General features: G+C 44.0%; 2 protein-coding genes across 5 annotated transcripts in view; both read right to left on the bottom strand.

Annotated features, from left to right (window-relative positions):
* BBS4 (Bardet-Biedl syndrome 4) overlaps nucleotides 1–5,634 on the bottom strand; it is a 39,706-nt gene extending 34,072 nt beyond the window's left edge. The window contains exon 1 of the mRNA XM_082322718.1: nucleotides 5,600–5,634. The gene's annotated coding sequence lies outside the window, so the exon portion shown is untranslated. The remainder of the gene's footprint in view (nucleotides 1–5,599) is intronic.
* Nucleotides 5,635–7,754: 2,120 nt separating this feature from the next.
* The window catches only part of ARIH1 (ariadne RBR E3 ubiquitin protein ligase 1), a 63,468-nt gene continuing 57,300 nt past the window's right edge, over nucleotides 7,755–13,922 (bottom strand). The window contains exons 14-15 of one of the 4 annotated variants that reach the window (XM_082321850.1): nucleotides 13,025–13,137; nucleotides 7,755–10,133 (exon numbers count right to left, since the gene is read on the bottom strand). In XM_082321850.1, the coding sequence (XP_082177976.1) occupies nucleotides 10,049–10,133; nucleotides 13,025–13,137 (198 nt within the window). In that variant the 3' untranslated portion in view covers nucleotides 7,755–10,048. The other 3 variants (XM_082321847.1, XM_082321848.1, XM_082321849.1) reach the window with 3 other exon arrangements.

Below are 13,922 nucleotides of genomic sequence, written 5' to 3'. Positions count from 1 at the left end.
ACAAAGAAGAACACCCTCATTACCGCAGAGTTTAAGAACAGGATACAACCACAGCTTTAAAACACACATTTACATTACACACTTCCCTATTTCTATTACCTAATTTATCTGCAATAGCCAAATCTAATCGAACTTTGCTATTACTTACAAAGGGACACCAAGCACTTGTGTGTTTATTGCTGATAAACCTACTTCATCAGCTGTTTTAATCTTGGGTCAGTAACTTACTTTGTCTCTGAAATGGAGAATGTAATAAAAGCTGAGAGAATGTCATTTTTTCCCTTTCAATGGCTCGCCATGGCCTTACGAGACATTTTTGCTAGTTATGCTCATAATCACACAAGACAGAAATGGCAAAATCGCCTAAAAAAAAGTAAGATGAAGACTCACAAGCCTTGAAACATCCAGACACCTGGTTTATTTTACAGAAGTGCTCTGACGTAAAGCGTTGAGCACGTTAAAATGCCTAACAGGCAGACCTGACCACGGGGTATGCTAAAATTTCTCCCTATAAAATTTCTCCCAGATATCTTGCCTGCACCCTTCAGTACTATCTTTAGGAGCACTCAAACAGGCCGAGTAGTACATTGCAATATATGCATTTATACAATATCTTTCATTTAATGTCTCCAAATCTTTTATTAACTGAAAGCCTGCAGCATCCAAATACTGCCATTGAATATTACACCAATCTTATGGTTGATAAATGGAAAGAAACAAAAGTCAAAGCGCATTGCCAAAGGTCACAGTTAAACCAAGGCAGAATTCCTTGCTTCAAACCCTAGAAAAAACATACCTACAAAGTATCCATAAAATATCCCAATGCCCAGGACTGGGGAGAACACTTAATCCCTTTTACAATTCACAAGGGGAAGATTTTCACTTTGAAAATTATCTACCTGACCCTTCCTTGGGTGAACATAGAGGTGGCTGGTAACAATTCAGAATTCTCCTTCGCAGTCTAATGGATTTCTAGCCCAAGTTCTTCCCAGTGACTCAAGCGAAATCTATTTTATTTTGCTTCAGTGTATTTATTATAATATATATATTTTTAGGATTCTACCTTGTTATTAAAAAGCCATCACTGAATCTCAGAAAATCTGAGGTCTAATATTTGTGTAGAAATCCAAATGCATTTAAAATTGTTCCATTAACCTCTGAACTGTTATTAGACTAACATGAGCCCAGAACTTCCTTTCTAGATATTTTTTTCCACGATAAAGGGAAATAAATTCAAGTTATGTTCCATAAAAATCAACAATACAAGCTGGTAAAAGCGCTTCTCTGCTACAGTACTATCAGTTACTATAAAATGGCTTGATTGGCCTGTGTGGCAAAAGGAAAGTGGAAAGATGGGAGGCAGCCTATTTCAATTCAAAACTAGTAAAGCATTGTGGAAAATATCTGATTAATTTAAAATGCAGCAGGGAGATTAAAACCCCATCTCAGCAGGCTGATATTAACTCTACATTGCTTCAAGGAACAGAGCTCCCTTTATTCTACCATCAATTGCTTGGGGACAAAATATCAACATGGGGAGAGTTATGGATCTTGATGTAGCAACAAAGGGAATTGATTTCAGAGCAGTTCTCCCCACGGGGGGTAAAGGACAAAATAATGAATGGTTTTAGCTACTAACATGTCAGCTGCTGAATAATGGTTGTCACCAAGTGCAGCTACAAGATACTCCAAGGGGTTTGCCTTCTGCTGGTCCCTTTAATTTAGATTGCTAGGCATAGAGATTTCTAACCTGATTGCTGTGTACAACGCCTTTCCCCACCACCACAATCTGCTCCAGACCCTTTATACGCTTGTTGAATGCTCATCACCTTCCCTTTGGGCTGACCTGCCTGCAAGACAGACTCTCTTAAATCCCAGCCTTTCAGGCTTTCTTAACCTAAAAGCCACATGGTGGATCTGCCCTGACAGCAGCTAAGTCAAGAGCAAATTCTGCCTCTTAACTCGACGTTATTCTTGTTTAAGAGCCATAAAATCAGGTTGCTAAACACTGGTTCTAGGTTTGCATTTTTTCTCGTCTCACGGACAGTTGATGAAAGGAGCATCCACAGGAGGAAAGCAACGCAACAGCGAGGGGAAGCTGCATGACTCTCAGGTTGCACGGTTCAACAGTATCCAACGTATTCTCATCTGCATCACAGGTCAGAGTGAAAACACGGTCTTCTGGTGTTCCTTCTGGTTACACAACAAAACTCACATTTGTTTTTGTCATTCAAATGACTTTTTGCAAATTTGACATCACATTCTCAAAAACATCAGTGTAATACCTTACTCCTACCCAGTATACACACAAGCAAGCTGTTACAATCTGAATCCAGGCACTGTGACCATTACAGGCAGGACTTCAGCAATGACTTGGTCGTACTCCACCACATTTGTGTACAACAACATTATTTAGTTATTACAATACACGCTCTATTTGGGCACAAATTTTATCCACACCAAACTGTTCATAGGAGAGGGGCCTACACTATTACACCATATGATCTCTGTATTTCATAGACCTGCTTGCACTAATGTTGGTTTCAGTATGTCTCTTGCATCCTACTTGAAAATACAATGCAGATATAAAAAGGCAAATTGCTGCAACAGACAGTTACCATTCAGTGTTTAAAAACATCAGCTTAAAATAAGTTTAGCAGCACTCTTCTATTAAAACAGAACTGATGTAGATTTGCCTGGCTCCTTAAAGTTCACCATAATTCTCAGCCAAACTAAAATACGATGAGAAACTCCATTAAGGTGTTCTAGAAAAATCTTATTAAAAAAAAAAAAACAACAAACTGTCACAGGAAAAAGATGCTATTCTTTCCTGCCAAACTCCACAAAAGCATACACAACATCACCTTCGTTCTTTCCCCTCCTCTTTTACGTGCCCCCAGCATCACACCCACCCACAAAGGACATTATTATATCACTCCCTATTACAAATCTTATCGCTGCCCTCATTTCCTAGAGATTAACGATCAGGCAGCTCAAATCAGCTTTTGCCCACTGCACTGAAGGCAACAGAGTCAAATGTTAAATGGTAAACCACAAAGGCTTCCAAGGCATTTCATTTCAGAACTACCTGAGGTGTGCCAGGTACTAGAGATGCCTCAATTTACCTTAAGAGATAAAAAACAGAATTACAAAAGTCACAGGCTAGATTATTTTTTTTCTTCACCATAGTTAGTTTTGAGTCAAGGGTCATATCAGTATACAAGGGAGATCCAGAGCCACAAATAACTGGGTTTCATTTACTGCTTCCTCCCCTATGGCATGCAGCTGTGTGAACACCAACGCCAAATGAAGGAGGTGGAAGGAACATTGGCTGGTGATGGAGACAGACCAATTCTTTCACACGGCCTTTGCCCAGCCTCAGACTTAAAACCTGAAGGAGCGTTGGTGGCCCTTTTTAAAGAAGCGTCCAGCTCTGTTTCAGGGCTGTTAATGCAAAATGCTGAGTAGGAGAGAAAACTCCTCCTCAGCAGCCATGAACAAGCAGTCCTTTATCAAACAAGAGGCGGGATCTGGAGAAGCAGTCCCATTAAGAAAGTTGCAACTGCCACAGTTCATTCTCCCAATCAATCAACATTAAATTGCACACACTTAAAAGCAGGAAGGCACTTGGCGGACAGTTTAACAAGCAAGCTGACAGAGGCACAACAGCTTCTATCCAGCACACCTCCGCAGCTTGTTTGTAAGGCTGATGGCCTCATCTTTCTTTTTCAGCTATTCCGTTCACTCATGAATTATGCAGAGGTGATTTAATAGACCTCAGCCCGCCAGGAAAGAGTGCTGGAGTGATAGTCCATCTCTTGGCAAACATCATCAGCCCAATCTCTTTACAGATGTTTTATTTAGAGAACTGCAATAATACACTGTCCTGTAAAATCAGATAGAAGATGCAGCCTCCCAACCCACACGGTCAGCGCAAATATCATAGATGGGACTTGCACGACAAGGCAGAACAAGGTGGGGGTTACTGAGGATGAGGAGATCAGTCATAATCTTTATAGAAAAGGATGGAGACGAACCATCTCGCTAAGGAGTGAATCAGTGCCTCCACAGAAGCCATGCTAATTGGTTCAAAGTAACAGCAATCCTTGCTCTAAAAGAGTTGACAGTCAAGATAAAAGTAAATTTTCTTTTCATTTTTACTTGCATACAGGCCTGAAGCAGAGGCAATCTTTTCCTCTCAGCGCTGGGCAACATACAAAAGAGACTTGGACTTGTGCAAGCCGATAGCTGCAGGCCTACGGAAACATCAAGCACCGTCTCCAGGACAGTCGTGTTCTGCTCAAGTGCTGGAATTCTGCTACCAGGAACTGGGACTATGTGATGTTAGCCTGACCTCCCCAAAACAAAAGCAAAGTGGCTTTTCCAGCTTCCCAGGGCCTACATCCAAGATGAAGAACTTCACCTTTAGGCAGAAACTATGATGTAGTACCCAGCTGCCCAATAAGCTCCTTTTTAATGCCAGCTTTATCACCAAGGCAGTCTCCATCACAAGGAATTTAGAAATAATGGCAGATTTCCTCTCAAAGTGTACTCTGACAGGCACATCACACATTCAGGGTAGAGAAAGGCCAAAGTACAGTGCTCCCCAACTGAGCGTGCCTGAGTTAAAGGGTAAGGGAAAAGGAGGACTGCTTCTGACTGGCACTATAAGTATATTGGGGTTCTAGCAACACTACAGACTTCACTCTTAATTATAATCTGAATTGATGGGGCCCTCTGGACACCTGAGAAAGGAAAATCCACAAAAAAAACCCCAAACCTCACCTTAGGCAGCCGCAGAAGTCTCTCCAGTGAACAGATCCATACGAGGAATGTGAGCACAGCTCACCACTTCTCTCACTACAGAGAAGTAAATGCTCATCGCGTGCGCCGGGACAAGAGCAAGGGAAGACAGGAAAGAGAGGCTGAAACGTCAAATTGTGCTGCAGGCTTTACTGGACCCCTTACAAAACATCAGGCTTTAGTCAAACATTTTGAACTGATAACTGAAATTGTTCCTGTTCCGCATAAAAGTCAATCAAGATTTCAAAAGAACAACTCAGACTGAGTTAAATAATTCTCACTTTCAGTATGAAAAAAACCCTCAAAACCAAACTAACTATAGCTAAAACCAGTTGCAACATGACTGGTTTGATCTCACTTGCACATCTCTTTTACTTCAAAACTTAGAAAATGTGACATGAAAAAATCAACGAAACACAACGTTCATTTCCCATTTCTAGAGCAAGACGTTATTGTAAAGAACCTAAAATGAACAAACGTCTCTTATTATTTAAGAAGATAAATGAGTATCAAACTTATTAGCAGCCCAACAAGTATGTACACAATAAAATAAACAGTTTCTCAGATTATAAGCAAACACGATGCAGGCTGTAGATACAATAAGTCAGCCAACAACGGCACTGAGCCAGTGATCATACAGATCCTAGAAAAAAGTACTTGTACTCAGCAGCTTACAGTCTAGAGAGTCTCGTCTTTTCCCAGTGGACATTTATTTCTTACTAGACAGCTGCACACACTATAAAGAAATGTTAAAAATCAACCGACCTAAGAAACACAATCATATCTTCAAACCAACCTTTTTTAGGATGGGGTTTTGGAGGTTCTGTAGCTGCTGGCAATGAAGAAACCTGAAAAGACAGAAAAGAGGAGTATTAAATACACCAGGCAAGGTTTCTTGAAGATCTATTCCCCAAAATAATCAGAAAGGACAACTGGCAAATCCCAAAAGAGGGCATAAAAATAGCATCATTGCTGCTAGACAAACTCTGCCCTGCCAAGCGCTGATCTTCCCTAGCCGTAGCTAGAGAGAGATTTCTGTTTGCCATGTAGATTAAATAAACCCACTCATTTTACAGTACATTTCTGTTCCATAGGATCACTGCCATTTATTAGGATTCTAGAAAGTGATCATTACCTTATAAAAAAAAAACAAACCCTCAAGCATTTAAGATGCTAATTACAGATCACACAGGAAAATGTCAAAAGCATTTCTTATAAAACATTTATAAAGGTAATTAGAACAAAGTCGTTCCTGGGGAACCACCATAGTCCGCAGGCACACGAGTGCAGCGACGTCCGATTGCACGGCGGGCAACAAACCTCGACCCGCAAATATTGCCCAGAGCTCACGGACAAGCAGGTACCCAGTCCACGGAAAAGAAATGCATTTTATACTTTTTTTCTTACTTTGCATCAAAAATTAAGCCTTCACAGAAGAGAAACATGATTACCCAGGGAAGCATTTTTATTTTTCATTTCCAGTTTCTTGGGGAAGAGACATTCCTCACTCCTCTTCCCCAGACACAACACAGGATTTCGCCTGTGTCGCCTCCTCTCTCCTTAATAAACCATTTTTTAAAGTGGAGATTCAATCTACCCTTGTTCCTTGTAATGTTTTGGCAACATTTTCTAGTTCTACTCTCTTTTTTTGTAGGATGTGCTGAGGATCAGAACTTATACAGTATCTGAGACATAGGAACACCCCAGATGTATACAGGAAAGGCTTTCACCAGCTTTGTTTCTTAATAATTTCTAACATCTTATTCACTTTTCTGATTGCTGTTGTGAAAAGCCGAGTTGATATTTTCACAGAATTACCCAACTCCAAGAACTCATTCCTAAGTGCAATAACCAGCACAAAGCCTCTCTTTTTTAATATGTATTTGCAATTTTTTTTAATCTATACACATCATTCCAATGACCTGTCACTCGGCACTGTTAAGACTTTCCTGTAGTTTCTCATATTTTCTCCTCACCTGAATAACTTTCTAGCAATCCTTTTGCCCAGATCATTTCTAGATATGCTGAACACCACCAGCCTGGTACAGATCCCTGCAGGGCTTCATTAACGACCATCATCTTCCACCACAAAAAAAAGAGCATTTATTCCTTCTTTCTGCTCATCATCTTTTAATCATACATTTAACCATGAGAGAATTTTTTTTTTGCCTTATTCCAAGACCATTTTTTTTCCTTAAGAGCATTCAACGATAAGAAATCAGGTTGCACGATACAGCCTGCTCGGCAGGCAGAACAAGGGCGGTTTTGCAGGAGCACTAGAGGGGAAAAGTGAGCTGTGATGGACGTTGAGAAATGCTTCGGTTTCACTAGATTACCCCAATAAAAGTCAGAGTAAGGCTGAACTTCCATTATGCTTTCAATACCAAGCGTGCAAAGATTAAAATCTCACGCTTAAAAGCAGCTCCCGCCGCCCCGGCGTCCCCTCGCCCCCCAAGCCCGCCCCTGCCCCACTGCAGCCCCCCAGCGCTCCCGGGGGCCGGAGCTCGGACGGCGGCTCCTCACCGGCGCGGCCTGCGGCTCCGCCATGGCTCCGGCAGCGGGGAGAAGCGCCCCGTTACCACGGTTACCAACCGACACCCCCCACCCCGGAAGCACTTCCGGGACAACCCTAGAGGAGCCCGGCGCTGCGCCCGACGGGAAGGCGGCGGGAGGACCCCGGGACGCCCCCCGGGTGTCAGCCCCGCATCCACCGCGGCGTTTGCCATGAAAAACACCAAAGTAATGAAATAATAAAATATAAGTTTATTAGGAAGGGTTTATTCGCTTCTCCCCCGGTGTATGACGGAACAAGGCCGCGAATGAGGAGGCCTCGGCCCGCGGGAACGCTGAGGGGCGGCCGCCGGGCCCGGCTCTCTCCTCCCAGCGGCCGGGCTGCCCTGAAGCCCCTGCAGAGGCACAGGCCGTCAGGCGGCTGGCGGGAGGGACGGGGTTTTTTTTCGTTGTATTTTCCACAGAGGAGGCTGCAGAGCTGCCCCCTGTTAGCGGGGACGGTGTCCTTGCAGACACACAGGTGCTGTGGGAGCGCTTGAAAGCTGGAGGAGAGGAACATAAGCAGATCGCTCCCACAGAACAGGGTTTTAATCATCTTAAGGTTTGCCAACAGCCATCAAGACTGAGGACACCACGGTCCAGCTTTCCTTCAGGTTGGAGTCTGCCCACAGCCTTTGTACATTCAGTTTGGGGACCACCACCACGCAGCGTCCGTGCTTCCACGCACCCACCCACCACACTCTAGAAGAACACATGGCTTTCAAACGCATTTTAATGCATGGATGGGAAATTTTTGTGAGCCGATAGGAAGCCAGCTAGCCCCTGCTGACCTCCACACAGCCCTGTTCTGTCCCACCCCGTGCAAGCCCTGGCAGGAAAAGCACAGGGAAACCAGCTGCAGTGCAGGTATTCTCACACGTGATTCCCAGGGGCAAGTAAGCCATCGTGAGGGGGGGCTGAAGTGGAAAGCAGGTACAGAGGGAGAAAACTGCATCGCTGGAAGCATCGGTGTCCGTCAGCAAGAGAGCTGAAGTGGCTCAGGTGCCAGCTGGAAACAGCATTTCACATTATAGACGTGCCTGCGATCTGCCTTTTTAAATTCACCCCTTTGCAAATTTATTCCCCCTTAAAGCTGGCAGAAAGCTTTGAGGACACTAGCCTGGCGAAAAATACCACAGAAGGAATTCCTATACAGGAGTAAATTTAATAAAACCAACCACCAATTGTTTACTTTAACATAGCTCTTGTTACAGAAATCATAAAAATGGACTCAGTAGCTAACTCATTAGTTCTTTCCCCTTTTAATGGAAAAATACCCCACTGATTTCAACTTCTACTGCACTAGATGGAGTGTTAAATATTTGCCAGGACAGTATGCCCAGTAATTGAGCCCAAAACAAACACAAAGACAATTCCATCATCTTTCCTTTTCAATGTTACGACTTGTTATAATGTAAGTGAAACTTAAACAGCAAGGAACGGTTCATTTGACAGATGAAAGGGGGAGGGAGAGGAGATCCACAGCCAAAAACTTTCTGTAAGTCTTTTGAAAAGTGGTGCAAAATACCCTTCCTTTTCCTGCCGCAGAATAAAAAATAAAACTCTAAACACACACACACACACACACACACACACACACAGCCTCTGGGTTCAGAGCACGTGTCCTGCGTGCATGGACGGGAACAGCTGAGTTGGATTTGGGCAGGTAGCAATCTGGGGCCAAATAAAAAAGGCAAAGCATCCTGAATCACAGCATACAGTGGCTGCTAACGCAATGCACACCAGGCTACTGAGCATCAGGAGCTGCGCGCGAGGGGACGGGTCCATCGTTAGCAATGGATACACACACGAAACCACGTGGAGGCTGTGGATGTAAAGGAACTGCAGGAAGAAGAGAAACCCAACTTCTCTGGTAAAAGCCTTCCAAAAAAAAAAAAAAAAAATTCACTACACCAGCACACACTTCCCCCACCCCATCCCAGGGTAAACAAAGTGAAACAAACAAACAAAAAAATCAAACTGAAAGAAAATGCACAGCAAATAGACATAATCTTGAAGATTTTTAAAGAATAAATATTTTTTTGTAATTAAACATTATGCAAACACGTGCCACGCTTGCTCTTTGTCCATGCATATGCGCTATATACAACTTTGAAAAATACTGTGTTGTCCTCTTTTTGTTTTAAAAGTCATATACAAAGTTTTTTTTGTTTTTTTTTCCTTGCTGTGTACCCCCCCTCCTCCCTTCCCCAAGAATCATCTTTACAATGAGCCAATGGACATTCATCCGTGTACTTGGGTGGCAGAGAGGAGGAGGGGGGCAGGAGAGCCATCCCCCCTTACCAAAGTACATCAAAATGGCTGGTTTGGACATGAAAAGCAGTGTCAAGAAACTGGTTTAAATTTCATCTGTACTACACACAGGAAAAGAAAGATAGAAAAGAAAAAGGAGTCGGCTTGGAGAATGAAGCTACGTTACAAGTTAAAGTTGGAGGGTTTTTAGTGTGTCTGTCACACTCTTATTGGCCGCCTAGAATACTGTTGTACAATGGTTTATCTACCTTTTTTTTCTTTATTACAATATAATTTACTTAAGTTTTCTGTTAACAAAACAGAATCCCGGTACTACAGACCAGCAGTGTAAAAGGCGTAGTGCCTTGTGTGTGTTTTATTTGAATCGCATGAGCACTCTAGATGGTAAAGGTTTCAGAGTTCGTTTTATGCGGGGCCAGTCTCAGTCCTCAATGTACTCCCACAGGTCCTTCTCGTAGCCTTCATGCACGTGCTGCAACAAAACCCTTCGTCGACTCTCGCAGTATCTGCAGCAAAGGGGGACAAGCACAGAAACAGCAGGTGAGGAACCACGGCTCATCCCCAGCATCGAGTAATGCAAACCTATATTAAGCCTCACTTCCAGAAGAGGAGATCCCCTGAGAAGGGTCTTCATATTTGTAGCCTGTTAACAGCGCTAATTAAGACTTCAGTTACTCCAGTCACTCGACTCCAGGTCCCTGGCTGAAAAAACAGCATGCAAATTTAGAGTTTCACATGCAAAAGTATCCCCAAAGCCCCTACAGCTGAGAAACCTCCATTAATAGCTGAAAAAGGAAGAAGCAGCAGCTGCAATTTGCAAAAGTCAGAGCATGGGTTAGCAGTGACACCCGAAATGGGACAAAGCTCTCCTCAGATGTGGGCTGACGCCTACTCTTAGTAGTATCAGGACAACAAAAATCCAGGAGCTAACTGGGCAAAACCTCGGGAGCACTGACCCAGTTTTATTCCCCTCCAAAATCCCAGTGGAGATGGAAGCAGTCAAGCTAGCTACAAAAAGGGTTACTGGTCTGGTTGGAGTGCAAGTTTTGCCTCACATCGCAACTCCTGGGTCTCAGAGGGGCACTAGGCCCTGCAGGGTCTTCCCACCTACACTCATTTAAACAGATGAAGCTGCAAATAAAACTGATCCCAGAGTTAGGTACAGTCCTACCAGGATCAGTGATACTGAGGAAAAGTGATATCATAGGAACATATCAAAAGATGCCATGTTCATTTCAGGTGCGTTAGCCAACTAAAAAGATAAAAGTAGAGAAACGTTTAAAGTATTCAGGTTCCAAGAGCAAATTATGAATAAGCAGCAGGCATTTCTGGATTAAACCCCTTCCAGCAGCGATGCAAAGTCTACATCATCTTTAGGCACACAGGGGAGAAGACAGGTCTTACTAACAGCTCCCAGCACCCCAGGTGCAGCTGTGTAGCTGGTTCATGGTTCAGCAGCGCTCAGCCCAGAGTGGTGTGCTGTAACATGAGAAACTGGAATCCAGGAGCTGACTGCCGAGTTACCGGTTCCTGCTGGGAATTGTGCGGTTCAGTTTCTGGGCACGCGCATCGGCCAGGACAGCATCCGAGGGGCTCTTGCAGCTGGGAACCTGGCTTTCTCAGCAACAGCCAAACATCCCTCTGCTCACTTGAGTGAGGTGCACAGGAGGAATCTCCCAGCAGAAAGCTATCCTTGATCGCAACACATGCTAACACGTAGGCATGAAGAGTGTAAAACAGCAGCCTGAACTCAGAAACACCTCACCTTAACCTGCAGCCCTTATGCTGCTACCATTCAGTAGCCGATCAGACCGACAGATTTATGTGAATAAAACTGTCCTGGTTCTTCATTGCTATCAGCTGTTGCAACAGAAATCATCGTACACAAAGTCCCACTGGTTTTCTGAAGCATGTGATAGCAAACATGCAGTTTCTGCTTTCCCAACTTCAGTTATTTTGCTGCTGCTGTTGGGGGTTTAATCCTGTTTTCTAGAAATGTCTTTGCAAGCTAAGAGATCAAAACAGCTGAAACCAAATTAGCTAGGAGGTCAGATCCTGCAATTTCCCAGAGCTCTTTAAACCCACCTCAATAACATCCTTGGTCCCAGTCTTGCATCACTACACCGTAACCAGTACACAAAGAGCACCATGCAGGACATGATTAAGACATGACTGAACTAGTTAATTAGGGACCTGCACGGGCTTGACAGATGCATACTTTCTTCCCAGAAACATGAAGGCAGGTTTGGGATACTATGTTTTCAGGCAATTCAGGCTATATTAGGTTTTAATTTCTTCTGGAGAGCTGTTACCATCCCTAGAAGGGCATCCAGTTTCAGAGGACTTCAGTGAACAAGCAGATTGATCTGAGATACCCTTTGAAACCACCATTAAGTTGGTAACTTACAAATGTCTCAAAAGAGAAGGTCTGGTAAGTCTTGTCCAGCCCCAGCCATGCCACCAGACTACAGCAGAATGGGCTACAGGCCCACCACAGGTTCACAGCTCCTTCCACTCCCCCTTAGTCACTACAGCTCACCCTACCTTGGCTTCCCCCCCACCCCAAGCTAGGCATTACAAATTCAGTTACTTTGGCAAAATGCCTCAAAAATGCAAGCCATAATCCTGTGACTCATCTGCATTTACAGCTTTGTATTTTTCCACTGTGCAGAAGCGATTCCCCTGGGACTGTAAAAAGCACTGGCATTTGTGTCACCTGGACCCTGGTTCTTCTGCTCTCAGCCTGGGCAGGCTGCTCTCTCCCTCTTCTTTAAGGACAGCTTTTCTACACCCCCTTTTTGCACAAATGCATCCAACAAATAAATAAATGAGCTGATTGCTCTCTTATGGCAACTCATCCTAGGCCAAAGCTGTCAGCTTAGAACAACAAAGTCACTCCTTGTTCTTTGGCTTTCACTATGCAGGTCCCATCTTGGTCCTGGCCATTCCCACATGCTCCTTCTGCGCAGGAACTGCAGTGTATGAAAAGTCATTGCTTTTAGTCACAAGATTTTTCCATTACAGGATTGAATCTTCTAGCTACTGCTCAGCAGAGCGGATGCAAGGCAGACTTGGGAGCCTCTCCCTGCAGGCTGTCACCTCCCCTGAGGGCTGGTCCCAGCAGAGGCACAAAAACATGCTGCCAGCATCTGCTTGAGTGCTTCACCGCCAATGATTTCAGGGGCTGGCGCAGGACGCGGCTGCTGCTGTTCTCAGATGCCCAGGGACCGGCTGATGATCACAACGCATGGCAGAAGGCCAACAGCAAACAGCTTCCCAGGGACGTGACTCTGGAGAACACTGTAGCTTGGCAAGTGCACATGCCACTACCTGTCATGCGGGGCAGCAATACAGGTACTCGGGCAGCTTTGAGATAGAGGATTACTCAAAAACAAACCTGTACTTATCCTGTACTTTCTGCTTTATGTCTTGCAGCGAATCTTGGGATATATCTCGCTCAAGGTACCCAGAAAGCACCTCTGTAGCATTCTCTAAGTCTGCTTGGTTATTCTGCAGTGACAGAAAAAAAAAAAAAAAAAAAAAAGAAAGGAATATTTCAGGGGGGGAAGGAAAGGAAGATATTTTTTCCTTCAGTCCAACTGAAACAATTACTGAAATAAAAAGCAGGATTAGATATGCACTGTGTAACACTCTTGTAACCTGCTCTGACCATCAAGATTGAAAAAGCTGAAATTTCTTCATTTGATCAGAAGAGAATCTGCATGTTTACCAGCAAGTCTTATGTCTGCCTCATCCTGAAATATCCTGGCAAGCCTAAAAAAATCTTTTCCTTGCTAGCAGTACAGTGTGGTACAAGACAATTCACTTTTTTTTTTTTTTAACCAGCATTAGCAAAGCCTCTACTGATTCCTGGTACATGCACAGCAGCATCAGAGCACAGCTTTCACTACTGCTCAGTAGTTCTGTGCACCCTTTGCTGAGCATGCAGCACAGAAGCATCCTGCTTAAGTTTTGCACAAAGACCAGCAAAGGACTGTTCTAAATCACAAATAGTCAATGCAGTTTCACTTGTGAAGCAGATTGGACCTCCACGTTTAGACCTTGAAGTGCAATTTTAATAGTAGTGCCCTTGGAAAAAAGCCAACACCAGGGAAAGTCAAAATGCCAGACTTAAGCTTTAACGTCACCTTTGCCAGTTCAAGACAGAACCTCCCTCCCTTTCTTGTTTCAGAGGGCAGCATCTTGTAACACTACTTCCTCCTCCAGCAGACAATGCTACACGATGCCCAGCAGGGCCTCTCACTGTAGCACAACAGAATACTAAGACAGACTCT

The sequence above is a fragment of the Platalea leucorodia genome (genome assembly GCF_965183815.1).
Source record: "Platalea leucorodia genome assembly, chromosome: 9".
Lineage (NCBI taxonomy): Eukaryota > Metazoa > Chordata > Aves > Pelecaniformes > Threskiornithidae > Platalea > Platalea leucorodia.
The sequence above is the reverse complement of the archived record's forward strand: the minus strand, read 5'-3'. Positions and strand labels throughout refer to the sequence as shown.